This window comes from Lonchura striata, chromosome 33 (assembly GCF_046129695.1).
Source record: "Lonchura striata isolate bLonStr1 chromosome 33, bLonStr1.mat, whole genome shotgun sequence".
NCBI classification, from domain to species: Eukaryota; Metazoa; Chordata; class Aves; order Passeriformes; family Estrildidae; genus Lonchura; species Lonchura striata.
The window spans coordinates 3,107,947-3,133,378 of record NC_134635.1 but is presented as its reverse complement, the minus strand read 5'-3'; the positions used below and the strand labels follow the sequence as shown (position 1 = coordinate 3,133,378).

The following is a 25,432-nucleotide window of genomic DNA, read 5'->3' as shown; positions in this document are numbered from 1 at the left end:
GGGCAGCCCCAAGTGGCTCCTTCAAGCCTTGGATCCTCCTGCTGCTCCACCTGCCTCACTCCCATCTGGCCCACACGGATCTGAGCACACAGGACATGCTGGAAAGGGGCGACACTTTAATGTGCAAGTACAAAACGGGGACAAGGGACAGACGGGGACACTCAGGTGGCCGAGTAGGGGCCCTGAGCCCCAGGTGTCCCTCGGCCGGTGTCCCCTCACCTGCTCCAGGCAGCGCAGGTGTCACTCCTGCGTCTCCATGCTCTCCTCCTCCTCGCCCGCCGCCGGCTCTTCCTGGTTCTCCTCCTCCTCCTCCCCTTCCTTCTTCTCCGGAGGTTTCTCGTACGCCTTCTCCGACGGCGTCACGATCACCCCGTCCCACGTGGACATCTCGGAGGCCAGGTCTGCCCCGAGAGGTGACACTGGCCACCCACTCAGGGACCCCAGCCCCGGCCCACCCGGGCACGCCCCGGCCCCACTCACAGCTGGCGTCGCCCTCCTGTCCCAGGATCTTGCGGTACCCTCCGTGGGAGAGGATGCGCACGAGGGTCTGGGCGGTGTAGCACACCATGTCCTGGGGACGGGGACGGGTCAGTGTGGGGACAGTGACCCTCCCCGAGCCCCCTGCCCTCCGGGGACCCCTCCTCACCTGCTGCTCCAGCGTCATCACCGTGTGCACGCGGAAGTTGCCGCTCTCGCACGGATCCGTGATGCCGACGGAGCCGGGCAGGAAGAGCCCGGCCGCCAGGATCTGGAGGCAGCGCCTGCACGGGCACATTCCGGGTTAAAAACCGGATCCTTCCAGCAAAAACACCACCAGGAAATCCCAGCTGGACGGGCTGGGTTTATCTCCCAGTCAGCCCCTGAGATTCCAATGGTTTTGTTGGGGAAACAGTGGGAATTTCTGCGAGGGAAGCCACGTAGGACCTGTAGGCGATGTTGAGGGCCAGGGGCTGCCGGGTGGGATTGTTCATCACGGCGTAGTGCCCCTGCAGAGGAGAGGAGCGGGGATTAGGGCAGGAAAAACAGGAATCCCAGCCTGGGCAAGAATCCCAACTCCGCCGGGATCAGGATCGGGAGCAGCACCGCACGGTGATCCCACCAGCAGATCCAGGATCCAGGGCGTGAGCGGCTCGAAGCCGGGGAAGCGAATCCTCAGGTCCTTGAGCAGCCGGATCAGGACCTTCACCCTGGAGCAGAGGCAGGAGGAGGCTCAGTCCCACAGAGACTGCTCTCCGTGTTCCTGGGAGTGGGGATTTGGAGCCAGAAGGAGGATTTGGATTCAGAAGGAGGATTTGGATCCAGAATTATGATTAAATCTAGAATGAAGATCTGGGTCCAGAATGGGGATTTGGATCCAGAATAATAATCTGGACCCAGAATTAGGATTTGGATACAGAATGAGGATTTGTATCCAGAATGAGGATCTGGAACCAGAATGAGGATTTGGATCTGGAATTCTAATTTTGATCTAGAATTATTAGATCCAGAATGATGATCTGGATCCAGAATGGGGATTTGGATTCAGAACTAGGATCTGGACCCAGAATGGGGATTTGGACCTAGAACAAGGATCTGGATCCAGAATGAGAATTTGGATTCAGAACTAGGATCTGGACCCAGAATGGGGATCTGGACCCAGAATGGGGATTTAGACCCAGAATGAGAATCTAGACCCAGGACGAGGACGTGGACCCAGCCCCGGCTCCGCGGGCGCTGGACTCACGTGGACTGCGAGGCGTTCTCCTCGAACCACCGCGCGTGCCGGATGGCGGCCAGGGCGCTCTGCAGCACCTTGATGTCCACTGCAAGAAGCAGAAATTCCTGGTTTTCCCAGGCGGCCCCGGGCGCGGCGGCGGCTCCGGGCGGGAGGCGCGGCCGGGCGCTCACGGTGCAGCTCCGGGTCCAGCTTGCGCAGGTTGGGCGGCACCGTGGTGATCAGGATCTTCACCGTGGCGTCGGCCGAGCTGATCTCGAAGCCGGTCTCGTTGGTCAGCATGGTCAGCACTGCAGGAAAGAGCGGGAATTGCGTGTGGAAGGGCCGGGAATCTCCGCGGATCTCCGGCCCTCGCCGCGCCGGAGCGCGGCCTCACCTTCGCTGGGGTCCTGCGCCCGCAGGCTCTCCACCACCTTGTTCCCCAAGGCTGCCACGGCTTCCACTGGGAAAACAGAGATGGAGAAGGAGGAGGAGAAGGCTCGGAGCGAGGCTCGGTGCCAAGGGCCGCTGTGATCCCGCCCGGGTGGCACTCACGGGTGGGCAGGATCTTCAGGATCACCACCAGATCCGCCACGTTGTGCCCCGTCGTCATCGTGCCCTTCTTGTAGGAGCCCACCTGGCGAACCTCCTCGATTTGCTGGCGGAAAAAAACAACCTGAAATCCCGGGAATTCAACCCGCACGCCGCGTCTGGCGGGTCAGCGTTGAGCCTTAACCCGCCCTGGGCCAGGAGCATCCTCCCATTTTCCAATGCCACCACTGTGGGTCTCACCCAGCATCTCCCACGGCACCTCTGCACTCACCACCTCAAACGTGCCCGGTGCCACGATCAGATTGTCGATGACGTTGTTGATCTTGGTCACCAGGGACAGGATGGAAGCCTGGGAAGGAGCAGAATTACCCAGGAACAGAATCATTATTCTCCACAACACTCCTCCAAAGCGCTTATTCCAGAGAACTAACTAATTTTCAGGCCACTGGTGAAGAACTCTGGATCCCCCGAGCCCCGTCCTGAGGCGCTGGGGGAATTTTGGGCACGGCACCTGCTCGGCAGCGGTGGGAGCCAGGTCCTGGTTCCTCTTGAGCAGGGCCTCGCTGAAGGCCGTCTCATCCGCCGCGGGCTTGACGCGGGGAAAAGCCATCTCGCACTGGAACGGGACAGAATTCCCAGCGGGATCGCATCCCCCGTGAACGGGACAGAATTCCCAGCGGGATCACATCCCCCATGCTCCTGTCAGCCTCCAGCAGCTGCACAGGCAGCCAGCAGAAGGTTTTATGAGGTCTCTTAAAGGATTTATTAAATTAACTGAGGTCTCTTAAAGGATTTATTAAATTAACCCGTTCACCCCCTGTTGTCTGCAGCCACGGAGTCACCTGTGCAGAGGGCAGAAACTCAGGGAATTTGGGAAGAGGGGATTTCCTCCTGGGAAAGGTGGGAAACAGGTAGGTGAACCCCTGAGGGGAGTGGCAGGAATGGGCATCGCCCTGAGGGTGGGGAGAAACCTCACTCCAAGGATTTACTTGTTGCAATCCCAAAAAACCCAATCCTGGAGCGATTTGTCCCATTATCCCATTTCCAACAGGAGGAAAATCCTCCAGTGTGGGTTTTTCACTGAGCCACCAGCGTTTTTAGGGAATTTGGGGGATTCATTCAGTCCAGCCACACCACGAGATCCCAACCCCCGCAAATCAGGGCTGGGGGGGGGGGTCGTTAAACCGGGAAAAGTCCCGGGACATTCCCGGGAATCGCCCGCGGGGCGGGGGCTACTCACGACATAGAAGTCGAAGGGGATGTGGGGCACAAAGGGCCGGAACCTGCAGGGGAGAGAAAACCCCAATTCGCTCCCTGCGCCCCCACACCGCCCCTCCCGCCCCGTCGCGACTCGGTCCCGTCGCGACTCGGTCCTGTCGCGACATGCGGCCCCCGAGCGGCACCGGCCCCGGGACTCGCCTGGAGCCGAAGCGGCCGCCGCGGCCGCGGCCTCGATCGCCCCTGCGGGGAGAGAACGGGAGCGGCGCTGACGGGGGCTGCGACCCCCGCCCCGCCGCGGCCCTGCCGGTGTTCCCGGGTCCGTTCCCGGGTCCCTCCCCCGGTCCCACTCAGGGTCCCCCACCCCCGCTTTCGGTGCAGGTCTCCCCACCACCGGGATCCCCCCGGCTGTTCGCCCCGCTCCCGGTCTCTTCCCGTTCCCCCACCCTGCTCCCGGTTATCCCCGGTCCCGCCGCCCCCCGCTCCCGGTTATCCCCGGTGCCGGTCCCCCCACGGTCCCCGTGGTCCCCCCGCTCCCGGTTTCCCTCCACTTCCCGCTCCTCCCCCAGTCCCGGCATCCCGCCGGTGGGTCCCGGTCCCGGTGCCGGTGCCGGTCCCCACCTCATGTCGCCGCCGCCGCCGCCGCTCCCGACAATGAAGCGCCGCTCGCAGACCCCGCAGCAACCCGCCCGCTCATTGGCCGCCGCTCTCCCGCGGCCCGCCCCTCGCGGGCGCTCCGGCAGCATCCATTGGTGAAACGGCACGTCAATCAGAGAGGGAAGCGGCCAATGGCGGCGCGTGCCGGGCGGCCGCTGGAGGGGGCGCGGAGCCCATGAATGGAGCGCGCGCGGGGCTCATGAATGGCGCGCGCGCCGCGGGCATGAGGCGCCCGGCAGCGCGGGAAGCGCAGCAGCAGAGTGGCGCAGCGGGAGCGTGCTGGGCCCATAACCCAGAGGTCGATGGATCGAAACCATCCTCTGCTAGCGGCGTTTTTTCTTCCTCCCACTCCGCTCCGCGCGAGGTTTTCTTCGCTCATTAACATTTTTTTTTATTTGCAGCGTTGATTTCTTAACGCTCCCTAATGCTTTGCCCAGGCTCGAGCCGGCGGCGGCAGCGTGGGGTTACCGCTGTCACGGGTGTCACCCCACCCGCGTCCCCGAGCGCCGCGCGCGCCCCCGGGAGCTGCGGGCGCACCGCGGCCGGACCACTGCGCGCGTCCCCCCGTCTGTGTGTCCCCACCCGCGCGTGTCCCCCGAGCGCTGCCACTGTCCCCGGCAGCCGCGCAGCCCCCGGGAGGCACCTCCAGGGTCATCCCCCACGCCGTGGGGCTGCCGTGACCCCTCCGCGGGGCAGAACCTCCCACGGAGGTGTGGGGGCCGGACCTGCCCGAGCCCCCCCGGGTCCCCCAGGGCTGCGCGAAGGCTCCGGAGCTGCGTGGGGTCCGTGGGTCGGGATGCTCCCCGCTCCCCGATGAGTTTCTCGGGTCTCAGCGCCCCACGCGTGACCGCGGTCAGCAGCGGCACGTGGGTGGCGGCGGCCGCCGGGACCCAAGGCACGGAGGGGACGGGCCCCGCACGTCGCTCCCCGTCCCGCCGCCCCACGGGTGGGAGCGTCCCCAGCCACCAGCGGGCGGCCCCATCCGCCGCCCATCCCGGCTGGAATGGCGTGGGGGGAGCGGGCAGGAAGGAGTTAAGCGCGGTGTGGATGATAACGGCCCTTTGTGTCACCAGTGGGGGGGGCGAGCAAGGGCTCAGCCCCGCCGCGGGGGGGGAAGCCACTCTCCGTCCGTGGGCGATGCCGGCGGTGCTGGCCCCGCTGCTGGCCCCGCTGCTGGCCCTGCTCCCGGCGCTGCTCCCGGCCGCGGGGACGGCCCCGGCCCCGCTGACCCTCGCCGTGGTGCTGCCCCAGCGCAACCTCACCTACCCGTGGGCTTGGCCGCGCGTGGGACCCGCCGTGCGCTTGGCCGCGGCCGCCGTGAATTCCCGGCGGGATTTGCTGCCCGGCTTCACCCTGGGCTGGGTGTTCGGCAACAGCGAGGATCGCCACGGGGTCTGCTCGGAAATGGCCGCGCCGCTGGTGGCCGTGGACCTGCGGCTCGCCCACCACCCCGCGGCGTTTTTGGGGCCGGGGTGCGTCTACTCGGCGGCGCCGGTGGCCCGGTTCACCAGCCACTGGCAGCTGCCGCTGGTCACGGCGGGGGCCGAAGCCCACGGCTTCGACGACAAGAGCGAGGAGTTCGGCTTGACCACCCGCGCCGGTCCCAGCCACCGCAAACTGGGCGAGCTGGGCGTGCAGCTGCACCGGCGCTTCAACTGGACGAGGCGGGCGCTGCTGGTCTACTGGGACGAGCGGGTGGACGACCGGCCCTACTACTTCGCCGCCGAGGGTTTGTACGTCCAGCTGCCCACCCTGCGCAACCTCACGGTCATGGACGTGGTGTTCCGCGACGGCGGCAACTTCTCCTTCATCATCCAGGAGATCAAGGCCAAGGGGCGCAGTGAGTGCGGGGACGGGGCCAGCGCGGCGGGGGCACGGCGACAGGGCGGGGCACGGCCCCACTCGGGAGTGCCCGGACCCACTCGGGTGTGCCAGACCCACTCGGGAGTGCCAGCCCCACTCCGGTGTGCCAGTCCCACACGGGAGTGCCAGTCCCACTCGGGAGTGCCCAGACCCACACGGGAGTGCCCAGACCCACTCGGGAGTGCCCAGACCCACTCGGGAGTGCCCAGCCCCACACGGGAGTGCCCAGACCCACACAGGAGTGCCAGACCCACTCGGGTGTGCCAGCCCCACTCGGGTGTGCCAGCCCCACTCGGGAGTGCCCAGGCCCACTCGGGTGTGCCAGACCCACTCGGGTGTGCCAGCCCCACACAGGAGTGCCCAGCCCCACTCGGGTGTGCCCAGCCCCACTCAGGAGTGCCAGCCCCACTCGGGAATGCCTGGACCCACACGGGTGTGCCAGCCCCACACATGGCAGTGCCAGCCCCACACATGGCAGTGCCAGCCCCACACCGCTGCCCGTGGCTGTGCCAGGCTCGGCACGCCTGTGCAGGGGTGTTCATGGCCATACATGGCCGTGCACAACTTTTCCGGGGGTGCCACAGCTGCCACGGGCGCTCCCGGCCGTGCCCGGCTTCACGCGGTGGCCAGGCCCGGCGGGCACGGCTCTGCGGGGCCCTTGGCAGCAATGCCCGCGCCGTGCGGCGATTCCGTGGTTGTTCACGGCTGTGCCAAGGATTTCGGGGCCAAACAGGGCCGTGCAGAGCTTCTCACGGGGTTTTGTGGGTGTTCACGGCTGTGCACAGCTGTACACGGCTGTACATGGCTGTACACGGCTGTACATGGCTGTACACGGCTGTTCATGGTTGTTCATGGCTGTTCATGGTTGTTCATGCCTGTGCACCGCTGTTCATGGCTGTTCATGGTTGTTCATGGCTGTTCGTGGTTGTTCATGGCTGTTCATGACTGGGTACACTTGTTCACAGCTTTTCACAGTTGTTCATGCTTGTTCATGGCTGTTCATGGTTGTACATATTTGTTCATGGCTGTTCATGTCTGCACACAGTTGTTCATGGTCATTTATGGTTGTTCACGGCTGTTCATGGTTGTTCATGCCTGTGCACCGCTCTTCATGGCTGTTCATGGTTGTTCACAGTTGTACATAGTTGTTCATGGTTGTTTATGGTTGTTCATGGCTTTGTACAGTTGTTCAGAGCTGTTCACGGTTGTTCATGGTTGTTCATGCCTGTACACCGCTGTTCATGGCTGTTCATGGCTGTTCATGGTTGTTCATGCCTGTACACCGCTGTTCATGGTTGTTCACGGCTGTTCATGGTTGTTCATGCCTGTACACCGCTGTTCATGGCTGTTCATGGTTGTTCATGCCTGTACACCGCTGTTCATGGTTGTTCATGGCTGTTCATGGCTGTTCATGCCTGTACACCGCTGTTCATGGCTGTTCATGGCTGTTCATGGCTGTTCATGCCTGTACACCGCTGTTCATGGCTGTTCATGGTTGTTCATGCCTGTACACCGCTGTTCATGGTTGTTCATGGCTGTTCATGGCTGTTCATGCCTGTACACCGCTGTTCATGGCTGTTCATGGTTTTTTATGGTTGTTCACCGTTGTTCACGGCAGCCCACGGCTGTCACAGCCGCACACGCGTGTCCCCCACGCTGCCCCTGCCCCACGCTGACCCCCTGGACCCCTCCCCGCCCCGTGTCCCACCGGGGTCTCCGGGGTTGTCACCTGTCCCGGTGTCCCGGGCCGGCACCGGGAGCCCCGACCGGCACCGGGAGCCCCGGCGGGCACCGGGAGCCCCGACCGGCACCGGGAGCCCCGACCGGCACCGGGAGCCCCGGCGGGCACCGGGAAACTCGACCGGCACCGGGAGCCCCGGCGGGCACCGGGAGCCCCGGCCGGCACCGGGAGCCCCGGCGGGCACCGGGAGCCCCGGCGGGCACCGAGAAACTCGACCGGCACCGGGAGCCCCGGCGGGCACCGGGAGCCCCGGCGGGCACCGGGAGCCCCGACCGGCACCGGGAGCCCCGGCGGGCACCGGGAGCCCCGGCGGGCACCGGGAGCCCCGACCGGCACCGGGAGCCCCGGCGGGCACCGGGAGCCCCGGCGGGCACCGGGAGCCCCGGCGGGCACCGAGAAACTCGACCGGCACCGGGAGCCCCGGCGGGCACCGGGAGCCCCGGCGGGCACCGGGAGCCCCGGGGCTCAGCTCGGGGGTGCATTGGGCCCCCGGGAGCGGCAGGGCTGGAGGGGCCGCGGCGGGGCCCGGCGGCACCCCCGGGGTCACGGTGTCGCCGGGAATCCACCCGGGCCGCGGGGAGGAGGAAACGGAGTCGGGAAAACAGGAAACCTCGGCCCGGCGCCGGGGCAGCGGCGGGCACGGCACCGGGGGGGGCCGGCAGCGGGGCCGGGACCCCCGCCCCGGGGCACCGCCGCCGCTCCCGCGTCACGCAACGGCCGGAGACCCCCGGGGCTGGGGGCTGGGGGCTCCAGGGGTCTCGGGGCTGTGTCACTCCGTAACCAGAGACCCCCGGGGCGCGGGGCTGGGGGCTCCAGGGGTCTCGGGGGTCTCGGGGCTGTGTCACTCCGTAACCAGAGACCCCCGGGATGTGGGGCTGGGGGCTCCAGGGGTCTTGGGGCTGTGTCACTCCGTAACCAGAGACCCCCGGGATGTGGGGCTGGGGGCTCCAGGGGTCTCGGGGCTGTGTCACTCCATAACCCGAGACCCCCGGGATGTGGGGCTGGGGGCTCGGGGCTGTGTCACTCCATAACCAGGGACCCCCGGGATGTGGGGCTGGGGGCTCCAGGGGTCTCGGAGGTCTCGGGGCTGTGTCTCTCAGTAACCAGAGACCCCTGGGATGTGGGGCTGGGGGCTCCAGGGGTCTCAGGGCTGTGTCACTCCGTAACCCGGGACCCCCGGGATGTGGGGCTGGGGGCTCCAGGGGTCTCGGGGCTGTGTCACTCAGTAACCAGGGACCCCCGGGATGTGGGGCTGGGGTCTCGGGGCTGTGTCACTCCATAACCAGGGACCCCCAGGCGTGGGGCTGGGGGCTCCAGGGGTCTCGGGGCTGTGTCACTCCGTAACCCGGGACCCCCGGGATGTGGGGCTGGGGGCTCCAGGGGTCTCGGGGCTGTGTCACTCCATAACCAGAGACCCCCGGGATGTGGGGCTGGGGGCTCCAGGGGTCTCGGGGCTGTGTCACTCCGTAACCAGAGACCCCCGGGATGTGGGGCTGGGGGCTCCAGGGGTCTCGGGGGTCTCGGGGCTGTGTCACTCCATAACCAGGGACCCCCGGGATGTGGGGCTGGGGTCTCGGGGCTGTGTCACTCTGTAACCCGGGACCCCCGGGATGTGGGGCTGGGGGCTCCAGGGGTCTCGGGGGTCTCGGGGCTGTGTCACTCCGTAACCCGGGACCCCCGGGATGTGGGGCTGGGGGCTCCAGGGGTCTCGGGGGGCCCGGGGCTGTGTCACTCCGTAACCAGAGACCCCCGGGATGTGGGGCTGGGGTCTCGGGGCTGTGTCTCTCAGTAACCCGGGACCCCCGGGATGTGGGGCTGGGGTCTCGGGGCTGTGTCACTCCGTAACCCGGGACCCCCGGGCGCGGGGCTGCCCGGGGCTGCCGGGGGTCCCCGCTCAAGGCCGTGTCCCCCCAGTCGTGTACGTGTGCTGCGCCCCGGACACGCTGCGGGAGCTGATGCTGCAGGCGGAGCGCGAGGGGCTGGCGGGCGGCGACTTCGCCTTCTTCTACATCGACACCTTCGGCGCCAGCCTGCAGGGCCGCCGCTTCCCCGAGCCCCGGCGGCCCTGGCACCGCGGCGACCCGCACGACGCCCGCGCCCGCCGCGCCTTCCAGGTGAGCGGGGAGGGCAGGGGGCACGCCCAGGTGGGCAGAGATGGCCCCAGGTGGGCACGGGGACATGTCCAGGTGGGCAGAGATGGGCCCAGGTGGGCAGAGATGGGCCCAGGTGGGCACGGGGACACGCCCAGGTGGGCACAGATGGGCCCAGGTGGGCAGAGATGGCCCGAGGTGGGCAGAGATGGGCCCAGGTGGGCACGGGGCACGCCCAGGTGGGCACAGATGGGCCCAGGTGGGCAGAGGTGGGCCCAGGTGGGGACGGGGACATGCCCAGGAGGGCACAGATGGCCCCAGGTGGGCAGAGGTGGGCCCAGGTGGGGACGGGGACACGCCCAGGTGGGCACAGATGGCCCCAGGCGGGCACAGATGGGCCCAGGTGGGCACGGGGACACGCCCAGGTGGGCATGGGGACACGCCCAGGTGGGCACAGATGGGCCCAGGTGGGCACGGGGACATGTCCAGGTGGGCAGAGATGGGCCCAGGTGGGCACGGGGACATGTCCAGGTGGGCACGGGGACACGCCCAGGTGGGCACATATGGCCCCAGGTGGGCAGAGATGGCCCCAGGTGGGCACGGGGACATGCCCAGGAGGGCACAGATGGCCCCAGGTGGGCAGAGGTGGGCCCAGGTGGGGACGGGGACACGCCCAGGTGGGCACAGATGGCCCCAGGCGGGCACAGATGGGCCCAGGTGGGCACGGGGACACGCCCAGGTGGGCACGGGGACACGCCCAGGTGGGCCCAGATGGGCCCAGGTGGGCACAGGGACATGCCCAGGTGGGCAGAGATGGCCCCAGGCGGGCACAGCAGCCCCGGTGGGTCCGTGCTGCCCCTCCAGCCCTGTCCCCGTGCCAGGCCGTCACCATCATCACCTACAAGGAGCCCGAGAACCCCGAGTACCGGCCCTTCCTGGAGCGGCTCAAGGAGGAGGCGCGGGACCACTTCAACTTCTCCATGCAGGACGGACTGGTGGGACACCGCTGGAGCCGGGCACAGCGGGCAGGGACACCTGGGACGAGGAGGGCGCAGGGTGGAGCTGGAGGAGCCGGGGGTCAGGGCATGGAGCTGGGCACAGCGGGGATCAGGGAACACGGAGCTGGAGCTGCCAGGGGTCAGGGCATGGAGCTGGGCACAGCGGGGATCAGGGAACACGGAGCTGGAGCTGCCAGGGGTCAGGGCATGGAGCTGGGCACAGGGGGGACCAGGGAACACGGGCATGGAGCTGGAGGAGCCGGGGAGCTCGGGATGGAGCTGGGCACAGCGGGGATCAGGGAACACAGGCATGGAGCTGGAGGAGCCGGGGAGCTCGGGATGGAGCTGGGCACAGCGGGGACCAGGGAACACGGGCATGGAGCTGGAGGAGCCGGGGAGCTCGGGATGGAGCTGGGCACAGCGGGGATCAGGGAACACGGGCATGGAGCTGGAGGAGCCGGGGGCATGGAGCCGGGCACAGCGGGGACCAGGGAACACAGGCATGGAGCTGGAGGAGCCGGGGAGCTCGGGATGGAGCTGGGCACAGCGGGGACCAGGGAACACGGGCATGGAGCTGGAGCTGCCAGGGGTCAGGGCATGGAGCTGGGCACAGCGGGGATCAGGGAACACGGGCATGGAGCTGCCAGGGGTCAGGGCATGGAGCCGGGCACAGCGGGGCTCAGGGAACACGGAGCTGGAGCTGGAGGAGCCGGGGGTCAGGGCATGGAGCCGGGGACCCGCAGCTGTGTCCTGTCCCCGAGCTGTCGCCGTGTCCCCAGATGAATTTCATCGCCGCCGCCTTCCACGACGGGGTCCTGCTCTACGCCCAGGCCCTCAACGAGACCCTGGAGCGCGGCGGCTCCGTCAGCGACGCCTCGGCCATCACCCGCCAGATGTGGAACCGAACCTTCTACGGTGAGCCCCGGGCCCCCCATCCCCTCCCTGTCCCCTCCCCATCCCGTCCTGTCCCCAGCCCCGTCCCCCTCCCAGCCCGGTGCCGCCCGCCACTCCCAGGGCAATATTTGGGGGTCGGAGCCCCCTCCCCAGCCCCTCACCCTCCCTCTCCAGGTGTCACCGGCTTCCTGAAGATCGACGAGCAGGGGGACCGGGAGAGCGACTATTCCCTGTGGGACATGGATCCCGAGCAGGGAAACTTCCAGGTCAGCCCCGCTGTGGGGGCAGCCGGGCGCGGGGTGGGGGTCCGGGGGGCTTCTCCCCACTCAATCCTTGTCCTCCCCCCCCATGCCAAAGATCGTGGCCAACTACAACGGCACCACCAAGAAGATCCAGATGGTGCCGGGGCGAGAGATCCACTGGCCGGGGAACGCGGTCCCGTCCGACGTGCCTCCCTGCGGCTTCGAGGACACCGAGTCCCAGTGCGGCAGAGGTGAGGGGGGGGCGGCCGCGGGACCCCCGCCCGCCCCCCAGGCCCTGAGCGCTGCCCGCTGTCCCCGCAGCCTCGCTGTCCACGCTGGAGATCCTGTCGCTCGTGGTCAGCCTGATCCTCGCGGCCATCACCGTCACCTCCTTCTTCATCTACAGGTGCGGGGCGGGCGGGCGCGGGGCGGGCGGGGGGCGCGGGCCGGGGTCTCACCAGCCCCCCGGGCGCAGGAAGCTGCAGCTGGAGAAGGAGCTGGCGGCCGAGCTGTGGCGGGTGCGCTGGGAGGATCTGCAGATGAGCAGCCTGGAGAAGCATCTGCGCAGCGCCGGCAGCAAGCTCACCCTGTCCCTGGTGGGCACCGGGGGCACCGGGGGCACCGGGGGGAGCGGGGTGGGATCACCCCACGGCCCCTCTTGGGGATCAGACACGGGGGTCACGCCCCGGCCCCACTCGGGAAATGGGGGGACAGAGTTTGTTCCATATCCCTGCTCAGGGCCTGGGAACTGGGGTCACCCCACAGCTCCGGGACCGGGGATGGTGGGGACCGGGGTCACCCCACAGATCAGGGACCGGGGATCGTGGGGATCAGGGTCACCCCGCAGCTCAAGCACTGGGGTCACCCCACAGATCAGGGACCGGGGATGGTGGGGACCGGGGTCACCCCGCAGCTCAAGGACCGGGGATGGTGGGGATCAGGGTCACCCCGCAGCTCAGGGACTGGGGTCACCCCACAGCCCCGCTCGGGGACCGGGGATCGTGGGGTCCGGGCTCACCCCGCAGCCCCGCTCGGGGCCCCGGGACAGGAGGATTGGGGTGCCCGGGCTCACCGCACACCCCTCGCACAGCGGGGCTCCAACTACGGCTCGCTGATGACGGCGGAGGGGCAGTTCCAGGTGTACGCCAAGACCGCCTACTACAAGGTGAGGGGCGGGGGAGCAGGGGGACACCCACCGCCGTGTCCCACCCCCGTGTCCCCATCCCCGTGTCCCATCCGCGTGTCCCTCCGTGTCCCACCCCCGTGTCCCCACCCCCGTGTCCCATCCCCGTGTCCCACCCCCGTGTCCCATTGCCATGCCCCATCCCCGTGTCCCACCCCCGTGTCCCCACCCCCGTGTCCCCACCGCCGTATCCCACCTCCGTGTCCCATCCCCGTGTCCCCACCCCCGTGTCCCACCCCCGTGTCCCACCCCCGTGTCCCATCCCCGTGTCCCCACCGCCGTGTCCCATCCCCGTGTCCCCACCCCCGTGTCCCACCCCCGTGTCCCACCCCCGTGTCCCATCCCCGTGTCCCTCCGTGTCCCACCCCCGTGTCCCATCCCCGTGTCCCACCCCCGTGTCCCATCCCCGTGTCCCACCCCCGTGTCCCATCCCCGTGTCCCATCCCCGTGTCCCACCCCCGTGTCCCATCCCCGTGTCCCTCCGTGTCCCATCCCCGTGTCCCCATCCCCGTGTCCCCACCCCCGTGTCCCATCCCCGTGTCCCACCCCCGTGTCTCCATCCCCGTGTCCCTCCGTGTCCCATCCCCGTGTCCCACCCCCGTGTCCCCACCCCCGTGTCCCTCCGTGTCCCCACCCCCGTGTCCCACCCCCGTGCCCCACCCCCGTGTCCCTCCGTGTCCCACCCCCGTGTCCCATCCCCGTGTCCCCATCCCCGTGTCCCACCGCCGTGTCCCACCCCCGTGTCCCATCCCCGTGTCCCATCCCCGTGTCCCATCCCCGTGTCCCATCCCCGTGTCCCCACCGCCGTGTCCCACCCCCGTGTCCCATCCCCGTGTCCCATCCCCGTGTCCCACCCCCGTGTCCCATCCCCGTGTCCCCACCGCCGTGTCCCACCCCCGTGTCCCATCCCCGTGTCCCATCCCCGTGTCCCACCCCCGTGTCCCATCCCCGTGTCCCCACCGCCGTGTCCCATCCCCGTGTCCCATCCCCGTGTCCCATCCCCGTGTCCCCATCCCCGTGTCCCACCCCCGTGTCCCCACCCCCGTGTCCCTCCGTGTCCCAGGGGAACCTGGTGGCCGTGAAGCACGTGAACCGCAAACGCATCGAGCTGACGCGCAAGGTCCGCTTCGAGCTGAAACACGTACGTGGGTGCCCGTGGGGGACTGTGGGTGCCCGTGGGGGACTGTGAGTGCTCGTGGGTGCCCCGGGGGGGACACGGCGGGACCCCGGCCCATCGCCGCTGTCCCCGGTAGATGCGGGACGTGCAGAACGAGCACCTGACGCGGTTCGTGGGCGCCTGCACCGACCCGCCCAACATCTGCATCCTGACCGAGTACTGCCCGCGCGGCAGCCTGCAGGTACGGCGGGGCCCCGGGGCGAACCGGCAACGGCACCGGGACCCTCCCGGGGCGCCACCGGGACCCTCCCGGGACGGCACCGGCACCGGGACTGGGATTCTCCCGGGTCTGCTCCGGGAACGGGACCCTCCCGGGGCTGTACCGGGCCCCTCCCGGGGCTGTACCGGGCCCCTCCCGGGGCTGTACCGGGACCCTCCCGGGGATGCACCGGGACCCTCCCGGGACTGTACCGGGACCCTCCTGGGGCTGTACCGGGACCCTCCCGGGGCTGTACCGGGACCCTCTTGGGGCTGTACCGGGACCCTCCCGGGACTGTACCGGAACCGGGACCCTCCCGGGGCCGCCCCTGACCGCGTGTCCCCAGGACATCCTGGAGAACGAGAGCATCACGCTGGACTGGATGTTCCGCTACTCCCTCACCCACGACATCGTCAAGGTACCGGGGATGATCCCGGGGGGTTCCCAGAACCCCCATCCCACAGGGATCCCCCACCCCACAGGGATCCCCCATCCCACAGGGATCCCCATCCCACATGGATCCCCCCAACCCACAGGGATCCCCCATCCCACAGGGATCCCCACCCCACAGCTCTCCTCCATCCCACAGCTCTCCCCACCCCACAGCTCTCCTCCATCCCACAGCTCTCCCCACCCCACAGGGATCCCCCACCCCACAGGGATCCCCCACCCCACATGGATCCCCCACCCCACAGGGATCCCCCACCCCACAGCTCTCCCCATCCCACATGGATCCCCCATCCCACAGGGATCCCCCACCCCACAGCTCTCCCCAGCCCACAGCTCTCCCCAGCCCACAGCTCTCCCCACCCCACAGCTCTCCCCATCCCACATGGATCCCCCACCCCACAGCTCTCCCCACCCCACAGGGATCCCCCATCCCACAGCTCTCCCCATCCCACAGGGATCCCCCACCCCACAGGGATCCCCCATCCCACAGGGATCCCCCAGCCCACAGGGATCCCCCACCCCACAGGGATCCCCAGCCCACAGCTCTCCTCCATCCCACAGCTCTCCCCACCCCACAGCTCTCCCCACCCCACAGCTCTCCCCAGCCCCATGTCTCCCGCGCCCCCCGGCTGAGCGGGCTCTCTGTGCCCCCCAGGGGATGCAGTTCCTGCACAGCGGGGTCATCGTGTCCCACGGGAACCTCAAGTCCTCCAACTGCGTGGTGGACTCGCGCTTCGTGCTCAAGATCACCGACTACGGGCTGGAGAGTTTCCGCGCGGCGCCGGGCGGCGACGACAGCCACGCGCTCTTCGCCAGTGAGGCCCCAAAGTGCCCCCAAAGTGCCCCCCAAATGCCACCCAAGTGCCCCCCAAACCCTCTCCAATTGTCCCCCCGAAGCACCCCCCAAGTGTCCCCCAAGCACCCCCAAGTGCCCACCAAGCATCCCTGAAGTGCCCCCCATGCCCCCAAAGTGCCCTCAAGTGCCCCCAAGCATCCCCCAAGAGCCCCCAAGTGTCCCCCAAGCATCCCCCAAGTGCCCCCCAAGTGTCCCTGAAGTGCCCCCCATGCCCCCAAAGTGCCCTCAAGTGCCCCCAAACACCCCCCAAGCTCCCCCCTAGTGCCCCCCAAGCATCCCTGAAGTGCCCCCAAGCTTCTCCCAAGCTTCCCCCAAGCTTCCCCCAAGTGCCCTCAAGTGCCCCCAAAGTGTCCCCTGGCCTGCTCCCCAAGTGCCCCCCGAGCCTCCCTCAAGTGCCCCCCAAGTGCCCCCTAAGCATCCCCCAAGCATCCCTGAAGTGCCCCCAAGCTTCCCCCAAGTGCCCCCCAAGTACCCCCAAATGCCCCCAAAGTGTCCCCTGGCCTGGTCCCCAAGTGCCCCCCGAGCCTCCCTCAAGTGCCCCTCCAATGCCCCCCAGTTCCCCCAAGCTCCCCACGAATGCCCCACAAACGCCCCCCAAGTGCCCCCCATGCCCCCCAAGTGCCCCCCACGCCCCCCACGTGCCCCCACGCCCCCCGCTGCCCCCGGCCTGACCCCGTCCCGGTGCCGCAGAGAAGCTGTGGACGGCGCCGGAGCTGCTGCGCATGGAGGAGCCGCCGGCGCGGGGGACGCAGAAGGGCGACGTCTACAGCTTCGGCATCATCCTGCAGGAGATCGCCCTGCGCAGCGGCGTCTTCTACGTGGAGGGGATGGACCTCAGCCCCAAAGGTCAGCGGGGACCTCCCGGGGGTGGCCGGGCCGGCTGCTGGGGCCTGGAGGTGTGGGTGGGTGGTTGGAACCATCGGTGGGTTCTTGGATGGTCCATTGAGCCGTTCTTGGGTGTGGATGGGTGGTTGGAACCATCAATGGGTTCTTGGACCTGGTGATGGGTTCTTGGATCTTCTGATGAGCTCCTGGACCCACTGATGGGTTGTTGGACTCATCTATGGATGGTTGGACCCATTGATGGGTTCTTGGACCTTCTGATGAGATCCTGGACCCACTGATGGGTTGTTGGACTCATCAATGGATGGTTGGACCCATTGATGGGTTCTTGGACCTTCTGATGGGTTACTGCACTGGCCAATGAGTTTTTGGACTCATTGATGGGGTTTTGGACCCGTTGATGGGTTCTTGGACCAGGTGACAGGTTCCTGGACTGGCCAATGAGTTTTTGGACTCATTGATGGGGTTTTGGACCCGTTGATGGGTTCCTGGACCAGGTGATAGATTCCTGGACTGGCCAATGAGTTTTTGGACTCATTGATGGGGTTTTGGGCCTGTTGATGGGTTCTTGGACCAGGTGATGGGTTCCTGGACTGGCCAATGAGTTTTTGGACTCATTGATGGGGTTTTGGGCCCGTTGATGGGTTCTTGGACCAGGTGATGGGTTCCTGGACTGGCCAATGAGTTTTTGGACTCATTGATGGGGTTTTGGACCTGTTGATGGGTTCTTGGACCAGGTGATGGGTTCCTGGACTGGCCAATGAGTTTTTGGACTCATTGATGGGGTTTTGGACCCATTGATGGGTTCTTGGACCAGGTGATGGGTTCCTGGACCAGGTGATAGATTCCTGGACTGGCCAATGAGTTTTTGGAGCGGTGGATGGGGTTTTGGAGCCGTTGATGGGTTCTTGGACCAGGTGATGGGTTCTTGGACCAGGTGATGGGTTCTTGGACCAGGTGATGGGTTCCTGGACCAGGTGATAGATTCCTGGACTGGCCAATGAGTTTTTGGAGCCGTGGATGAGGTTTTGGACCCGTTGATGGGTTCTTGGACCCGTTGATGGGTTCCTGGACTGGCCAACGGGTGTTTGGAGCCACGGATGGGTTCTGGACCCGCCGGTGAGCCCCTGTGGGCGCCGCCCTCCGTGACGGGTCCCCGACCCCGCAGAGATCATCGAGCGGGTGAAGAGCGGGGAGCGGCCCAGCTTCCGGCCCTCAGCCAACGTCGGCTGCCACCTGGAGGAGCTGGGCCAGCTGATGCAGCACTGCTGGGCCGAGGACGTCCTGGAGCGCCCCGACTTCAACCAGATCAAGGTCCAGCTCCGCAAGTTCAACAGGTGCCACCGCGACCCCGACCCGCGGGCCACAGAGGGTCCTGGGGGAGGGTGGCCCCAGAGGGGGGCCCAGAGCGGGCGGTGACCCCAAAAAGGGTCCCCGGATGGGGGGTGACAGCCAGAGAGGACCCTTGGGTGGGAGGTGACTCCCAGAAAGGATCTCCAGGTGAGGGGTGACCCCAGGGAGGGTCCCGAGTGGGATGTGACCCCCAAAAGGGGCCCATGGGTGGGAGATGACCCCCAAAAATTGTCTGTGGGCAGGAGGTGACCCCTGAAAAGGTGGGAGGTGACCGCCAGAAAGGGTCCGTGGGTGGGAGGTGACCCCAGGGAGGGTCCCAGGAAGGAGGTGACCCCTGAAAAGGGTCCATGGGCAGGAGGTGACCCCAGGGAGGGTCCGTGGGTGGGAGGTGACCCCTGAAAAGATGGGAGGTGACCCCCAAAAAGGGCCCATGGGAAGGAGGTGACCCCCAGAAAGGGTCCGTGGACAGGAGGTGACCCCAGAAAGGGCCCGTGTGTGGGAGGTGACCCCCAGAGAGGGTCTGGGGATGGGAGGTGACCCCTAAAAAGGTGGGAGGTGACCCCTAGAAAGGGTCTGTGGGTGGGAGGTGACCCCCAGAAAGGGTCCGTGGGCAGGAGGTGACCCCAGGGAGGGTCTGTGGGTGGGAGGTGACCCCTGAAAAGGTGGGAGGTGACCCCCAAAAAGGGCCCATGGGTAGAAGGTGACCCCCAGAAAGGGCCCGTGGGCGGGAGGTGACCCGTGAAAAGGTGGGAGGTGACCCCCAGAAAGGGTCCGTGGGTGAAAGGTGACCCCTGAAAAGGTGGGAGGTGACCCCCAGAAAGGGCCCGTGGGCGGGAGGTGACCCCCAGAAAGGGTCCATGGGTGGAAGGTGACCCCCAGAAAGGGTCCATGGGCAGGAGGTGACCCCTGAAAAGGTGGGACGTGACCCCCAGAAATGGTCCATGGGTGGGAGGTGACCCCCAGAAAGGGTCTGTGGGCAGGAGGTGACCCCTGAAAAGGTGGGAGGTGACCCCCAGAAAGGGTCCGTGGGTGGGAGGTGACCCCTGAAAAGGTGGGAGGTGACCCCCAGAAAGGGTCCGTGGGTGAAAGGTGACCCCAGGGAGGGTCTGTGGGTGGGAGGTGACCCCTGAAAAGGTGGGAGGTGACCCCCAGAAAGGGTCCATGGGTAGAAGGTGACCCCCAGAAAGGGCCCGTGGGCGGGAGGTGACCCCCAGAAAGGGTCCGTGGGCGGGAGGTGACCCCAGAAAGGGCCCGTGGGCGGGAGGTGACCCCAGAAAGGGCCCGTGGGTGGGAGGTGACCCCTGAAAAGGTGGGAGGTGACCCCCAGAAAGGGCCCGTGGGCGGGATGTGACCCCCAGAAAGGGTCCATGGGTAGAAGGTGACCCCCAGAAAGGGTCCGTGGGCAGGAGGTGACCCCAGGGAGGGTCTGTGGGTGGGAGGTGACCCCTGAAAAGATGGGAGGTGACCCCCAAAAAGGGCCCATGGGTGGGAGGTGACCCCCAGAGAGGATCCGTGGGCGGGAGGTGACCCCTGAAAAGGTGGGAGGTGACCCCCAGAAAGGGTCCGTGGGTGAAAGGTGACCCCTGAAAAGGTGGGAGGTGACCCCCAGAAAGGGTCCATGGGTAGAAGGTGACCCCAGGGAGGGTCTGTGGGTGGGAGGTGACCCCCAGGAAGGGCCCATGGGTAGAAGGTGACCCCAGGGAGGGTCTGTGGGTGGGAGGTGACCCCCAGAAAGGGTCCATGGGTAGAAGGTGAGCCCCAGAAAGGGTCTGTGGGTGGGAGGTGACCCCTGAAAAGGTGGGAGGTGACCCCCAGAAAGGGTCCATGGGTGGGAGGTGACCCCTAAAAAGGTGGGAGGTGACCCCCAGAAAGGGCCCGTGGGCGGGAGGTGACCCCCAGAAGGGGTCCATGGGTGGGAGGTGACCCCCAGAAAGGGCCCGTGGGCGGGAGGTGACCCCGTTCCCGCAGGGAGAGCAGCACCAACATCCTGGACAACCTCCTGTCCCGCATGGAGCAATACGCCAACAACCTGGAGGAGCTGGTGGAGGAGCGCACGCAGGCCTACCTGGAGGAGAAGCGCAAGGCCGAGGCCCTGCTCTACCAGATCCTGCCCCAGTGAGCTCCGGGAGGGTCCGGGGGGCGCCGGGGGCCGCGCCCGCCCTGACCCGGCCCCGCTGTCCCCAGCTCGGTGGCGGAGCAGCTCAAGCGCGGCGAGACGGTGCAGGCGGAGGCGTTCGACAGCGTCACCATCTACTTCAGCGACATCGTGGGCTTCACGGCGCTCTCGGCCCAGAGCACCCCCATGCAGGTGGTGACGCTGCTCAACGACCTCTACACCTGCTTCGACGCCATCATCGACAACTTCGACGTCTACAAGGTGAGGGGGACACCTGGGGACACCTGGGGACACCTGGGGACACCTGGGGATAGGTCTGGGGATGCCTGGGGACACCTGGGCACACCTGGGGACGCCTGGGGACACCTGGGGACAGGTCTGGGGATGCCTGGGGACACTTGGGCACACCTGGGGACACCTGGGGATAGGTCTGGGGACACCTGAGCACACCTGGGGATGCCTGGGCACACCTGGGGACATCTGGGCACACCTGGGGACGCCTGGGGATAGGTCTGGGCACACCTGGGGACACCTGGGGATAGGTCTGGGGACACCTGGGCACACCTGGGGACACCTGGGGACACCTGGGCACACCTGGGGACAGTCTGGAGTCACAGGGATGTGTTGGACGCGCTGGCGGCTCTCAGCGTGTTCCCAACAGGTCTCACGGAATTCCAGAATCAGAAAACACCAGAAATCCCAGAATCAGGGAATCCCAGAACCACAAAATCCCAGAACCACAAAATCCCAGAACCAGGGAATCCTAGAATCACAAAACCCCAGAACCCAAGAGTTCCAGAGCTTCCAGAGCTCTCCTGAGGCCTTTCCCTGAGGAATTCTTGCACTACTGGGCCTTTCCCTTCGGAATCCCCGTCATTCCCGCTCTCCCAAGGCCCATCCCTTTGGAATCTCCGTCATTCCTGCTCTCCTGGACCCATCCCTTTGGAATCTCCGTCATTCCTGCTCTCCTGGACCCATCCCTTTGGAATCCCCGTCATTCCCGCTCTCCCGGTGCCGTCCCTGTGGAATCCCCGTCATTCCCACTCTCCCAAGGCCCATCCCTGTGGAATCCCCGTCATTCCTGCTCTCCTGGACCCATCCCTGTGGAATTCCCGCTATCCTGGGCCCGTCCCTATGGAATGCCCGTCATTCCCACTCTCCCAAGGCCCATCCCTGTGGAATTCCTGCTCTCCCGGTGCCGTCCCTGTGGAATCCCCGTCATTCCCACTCTCCCAAGGCCCATCCCTGTGGAATCCCCGTCATTCCCGCTCTCCCAAGGCCCATCCCTGTGGAATTCCCACTCTCCCAAGGCCCATCCCTGTGGAATTCCCGCTCTCCCAGCCCGTCCCTTTGGAATCCCCGCTCTCCCAAGGCCCATCCCTGTGGAATCCCCGTCATTCCCACTCTCCCAAGGCCCATCCCTTTGGAATTCCCGCTCTCCCTGTGCCGTCCCTTTGGAATCCCCGCTCTCCCGGCCCGTCCCTCTGGAATCCCCGTCGTTCCGTGCCCCGCAGGTGGAGACCATCGGCGACGCCTACATGGTGGTGTCGGGGCTGCCGGTGCGGAACGGGAAGCTGCACGCGCGGGAGGTGGCCCGGATGGCGCTGGCGCTGCTGGAGGCCGTGCGCTCCTTCCGCATCCGCCACCGGCCCCAGCAGCGGCTGGAGCTGCGCATCGGCGTGCACACCGGTGGGAACGGGGACGGGGACGGGGACGGGAACGGGAACGGGAACGGGAACGGGAATGGGAATGGGAATGGGAACGGGAATGGGAATGGGAATGGGAACAGGAATGGGAACGGGAATGGGAACAGGAATGGGAATGGGAATGGGAATGGGAACGGGAATGGGAAAGGGAATGGGAATGGGAACGGGAAAGGGAATGGGAACGGGAATGGGAATGGGAATGGGGACAGGAATGGGAATGGGAACGGGAATGGGAACGGGAATGGGAACGGGAATGGGAACGGGAACGGGAATGGGAATGGGAACGGGAATGGGAATGGGAATGGGAACGGGAATGGGAATGGGAACGGGAATGGGAATGGGAATGGGAACAGGAATGGGAACGGGAATGGGAACAGGAATGGGAACGGGAATGGGAATGGGAACGGGAATGGGGACAGGAATGGGAATGGGAATGGGAATGGGAACGGGAATGGGAACGGGAATGGGAATGGGAACGGGAATGGGAACAGGAATGGGAACGGGAATGGGAACGGGAATGGGAACGGGAATGGGAATGGGAACGGGAATGGGAACGGGCATCGGCGTGCACACCGGTGGGAACGGGGATGGGAATGGGAATGGGAACGGGGACGGGAATGGGGATGGGAGTGGGAATGGGGATGGGAACGGGAATGGGGACGGGAATGGGAACGGGGATGGGGACGGGCATCGGCGTGCACACCGGTGGGAACGGGGACGGGATGGGGATGGAAACGGGGACGGGAATGGGAACGGGGACGGGAATGGGAAAGGGAATGGGGATGAGAATGGGAATGGGAACGGGAATGGGAACGGGGACAGGAATGGGAATGGGAACGGGAATGGGGACAGGAATGGGAATGGTGCCAGAGATGGGGACAGAGACAGAGACAGGGACAGGGACAGGGACAGGGACACAGCCAGAGGGGACGGGGGCACCACTGGGGTCCTGGGAGGGGACACCGGTGGCCCAGGGGACAGTGGCACTTTGGGGACACCGGTGGCACAAGGGACAGTGGCACTTTGGGGACACCGGTGGCACAGGGGTGGCCCAGGGGACAGTGGCACTGTGGGGACACCGGTGGCACAGGGGACAATGGCACTGTGGGGACAGCGGTGGCACAGGGGTGGCACAGGGGGACAGTGGCACTGTGGGGACACCGGTGGCACAGGGGTGGCACAGGGGGACAGTGGCACTGTGGGGACACCGGTGGCACAGGGGTGGCCCAGGGGACAGTGGCACTTTGGGGACAGCAGTGGCACAGGGGTGGCACAGGGGACAATGGCACTTTGGGGACAGCGGTGGCACAGGGGTGACAGGCGCGGGTGGCCCGCAGGCCCGGTGTGCGCGGGCGTGGTGGGGCTGAAGATGCCGCGGTACTGCCTGTTCGGGGACACCGTCAACACCGCCTCACGCTTGGAGTCCAACGGAGAGGGTGAGCGGGGACAGCGAGGGGACAGCGAGGGGACAGCGAGGGGACAGGGAGGGGACAGCGAGGGGACAGCGAGGGGACAGCGAGGGGACAGGGAGAGGACAGAGCAGGGACAGCAAGGGGACAGAGAGGGGACAGCGAGGGGACAGAGCGGGGACACTTTGGGGAGACTCCAGGGACACTCTGGGGACACCTTGGGGACACCTTGGGGACACCTTGGGGACACTCTGGGGACACCCCGGGGACACCTTGGGGACACTCTGGGGGCACCCCGGGGGTGCTCAGGGTGCCATCCCCCCCCAGCCCTGAAGATCCACATCTCGGGGGTCACCAAGGCCGTGCTGGAGGAATTTGGGGGCTTCGAGCTGGAGCTGCGGGGGGACGTGGAGATGAAGGTGAGTCCTGACCCCCCCAAACTGCCCCAGACCCCCCCAAAACTGCCCTGACCCCCCAAAACTGCCCTGAACCCCCCCCCAAAACTGCCCTGACCCCCCAAACTGCCCTGAACCCCCCCCCCAAAACTGCCCTGACCCCCCAAAAAACTGTCCTGACCCCCCAAACTGCCCCGGACCCCCCCAAAACTGCCCTGATCCCCCCAAAAACTGTCCTGACCCCCCAAACTGCCCCGGACCCCCCCAAAACTGCCCTGATCCCCCAAAACTGCCCTGACCCCCCAAAACTGCCCTGAACCCGCCCCCCAAAACTGCCCTGACCCCCCTAAACTGCCCCGGACCCCCCCAAAACTGCCCTGACCCCCCAAAACTGCCCTGAACCCCCCCCCAAAACTGCCCTGACCCCCCAAACTGCCTCAAACCGCCCCAAAACTGCCCCAAACCACCTCAAAACCACCTCAATACCCCCCCAAATCCCCCCAAACGCCCCCAAACTTCTCCGACCCCAAACTGCCCCCACTGAAAACCACCCCGACCCCCCCCCAAACTGCCCTGACCCCCCAAAACTGCCCCAACCCCCCCCAAATCTCCCCAAACCCCCCTAAAACTGCCCTGACCCCCCCAAAACTGCCCCAACCCCCCCAAATCTCCCCAAACCCCCCTAAAACTGCCCTGACCCCCCCAAAACTGCCCCAACCCCTACCAAATCTCCCCAAACCCCCCTAAAACCACCCCGACCCCCCCCAAACTGCCCTGACCCCCCAAAACTGCCCCAACCCCCCCAAATCTCCCCAAACCCCCCTAAAAGTGCCCTGACCCCCCCAAATCTCCCCAAACCCCCCAACAGCCCCAACCTCCCCCCGCGCCCCCCCAAAGGGGACCCCCCGCACCCCGGGGTACCCCAAATTCCTCCCCACAGGGCAAGGGCAAGCTCAGGACCTACTGGCTGCTGGGGGAGCGCGGGGGCAGCACCCGGGGGTGACCCCAAAACCCGGGGTGACCCCAGAACCCGGGGGTGACCCCAGAACCCGGAGGTGACCCCGAAACCGCACCCGGGGGTGACCCCAGAACCCGGGGTGACCCCAGAACCCGGGGGTGACCCCAAAACCGGGGGTTACCCCGAAACCACACCCGGGGGTGACCCCAAAACCCGGGGTGACCCCAGAACCCGGAGGTGACCCCAGAACCCGGGGGTGACCCCAAAACCGGGGGTTACCCCGAAACCACACCCGGGGGTGACCCCAAAACCCGGGGGTGACCCCAAAACCGCGGGTGACCCCAAAACCGCACCCGGGGGTGACCCCAAAACCCGGGGGTGACCCCAGAACCCGGGGGTGACCCCGAAACCGCACCCGGGGGTGACCCCAAAACCCGGGGGTGACCCCAAAACCGCACCCGGGGGTGACCCCCGAACCCAGGGGTGACCCCAAAACCCGGGGGTGACCCCAAAACCGCACCCGGGGGTGACCCCAAAACCCGGGGGTGACCCCAAAACCGCACCCGGGGGTGACCCCCGAACCCAGGGGTGACCCCAAAACCCGGGGGTGACCCCAGAACCCGCCCCGGAGCCCGCGGGGCACCACCATCAGGGACCGGGGGCGCCCCCGGTTCGCGGAGCGCCCGAAGCGGCTCCGGAGGGACCCCCGGGGGCTCCGGGAGGGGCCGGGGGCGGCACCGGAGCTCCGGTTTGGCAATAAAACTGCGGCGGACACGGCCGGGGCTCTCCGTGCGGCTGCGGGGGACAGGGGGGGACCGGGGGGACCGGGGGACCGGGTG

The 25,432-nt window shown here is 66.9% G+C and overlaps 2 protein-coding genes and 1 non-coding gene across 3 annotated transcripts; 2 read left to right on the top strand and 1 right to left on the bottom strand.

Moving 5' to 3' along the window:
* Window positions 1-96: 96 nt before the first annotated feature.
* On the bottom strand, window positions 97-4,142 carry ILF2 (interleukin enhancer binding factor 2). The gene is made up of 14 exons (XM_021542080.3): window positions 4,085-4,142; window positions 3,665-3,706; window positions 3,486-3,528; window positions 2,757-2,861; window positions 2,517-2,594; window positions 2,249-2,351; window positions 2,091-2,156; window positions 1,888-2,004; window positions 1,724-1,802; window positions 1,100-1,187; window positions 925-986; window positions 647-761; window positions 481-571; window positions 97-401 (listed from the first exon to the last, which is right to left on the bottom strand). Exons 1-14 carry the CDS (start codon window positions 4,087-4,089, stop codon window positions 241-243), a joined length of 1,155 nt encoding a protein of 384 aa, XP_021397755.1. The 5' UTR covers window positions 4,090-4,142; the 3' UTR covers window positions 97-240.
* Window positions 4,118-24,668, top strand: NPR1 (natriuretic peptide receptor 1). The gene is made up of 22 exons (XM_077789322.1): window positions 4,118-4,215; window positions 4,558-5,960; window positions 9,639-9,838; window positions 10,696-10,809; window positions 11,592-11,727; window positions 11,881-11,972; window positions 12,064-12,199; window positions 12,270-12,354; window positions 12,424-12,544; window positions 13,039-13,113; window positions 14,195-14,272; window positions 14,385-14,489; window positions 14,854-14,925; window positions 15,613-15,772; window positions 16,504-16,659; window positions 17,825-17,993; window positions 19,978-20,124; window positions 20,194-20,386; window positions 21,640-21,814; window positions 23,169-23,267; window positions 23,568-23,659; window positions 24,576-24,668. Exons 1-22 carry the CDS (start codon window positions 4,118-4,120, stop codon window positions 24,636-24,638), a joined length of 3,969 nt encoding a protein of 1,322 aa, XP_077645448.1. The 3' UTR covers window positions 24,639-24,668.
* TRNAM-CAU (transfer RNA methionine (anticodon CAU)) lies at window positions 4,375-4,446 on the top strand. The gene has a single exon. It is a non-coding gene; the product is annotated as a tRNA-Met (tRNA).
* Window positions 24,669-25,432: the final 764 nt, after the last annotated feature.

What these genes read in the sequence shown, in the direction of transcription:
- NPR1 (XM_077789322.1), top strand. Translation starts at nt 4,118, where the DNA reads ATGAAGCGCCGCTCGCAGACCCCGCAGCAACCCGCCCGCTCATTGGCC. An exon ending in GCGCCCGCCGCGCCTTCCAG is followed by an intron (nt 9,839 to 10,695) that starts GTGAGCGGGGAG and finishes TCCCCGTGCCAG; the next exon opens with GCCGTCACCATCATCACCTA. An exon ending in TCCGCTTCGAGCTGAAACAC is followed by an intron (nt 14,273 to 14,384) that starts GTACGTGGGTGC and finishes TGTCCCCGGTAG; the next exon opens with ATGCGGGACGTGCAGAACGA.
- ILF2 (XM_021542080.3), bottom strand. An exon ending in TCCCCTTCGACTTCTATGTC is followed by an intron (nt 2,862 to 3,485) that starts GTGAGTAGCCCC and finishes GTCCCGTTCCAG; the next exon opens with TGCGAGATGGCTTTTCCCCG. An exon ending in GGCGCAGGACCCCAGCGAAG is followed by an intron (nt 2,005 to 2,090) that starts GTGAGGCCGCGC and finishes TCTTTCCTGCAG; the next exon opens with TGCTGACCATGCTGACCAAC.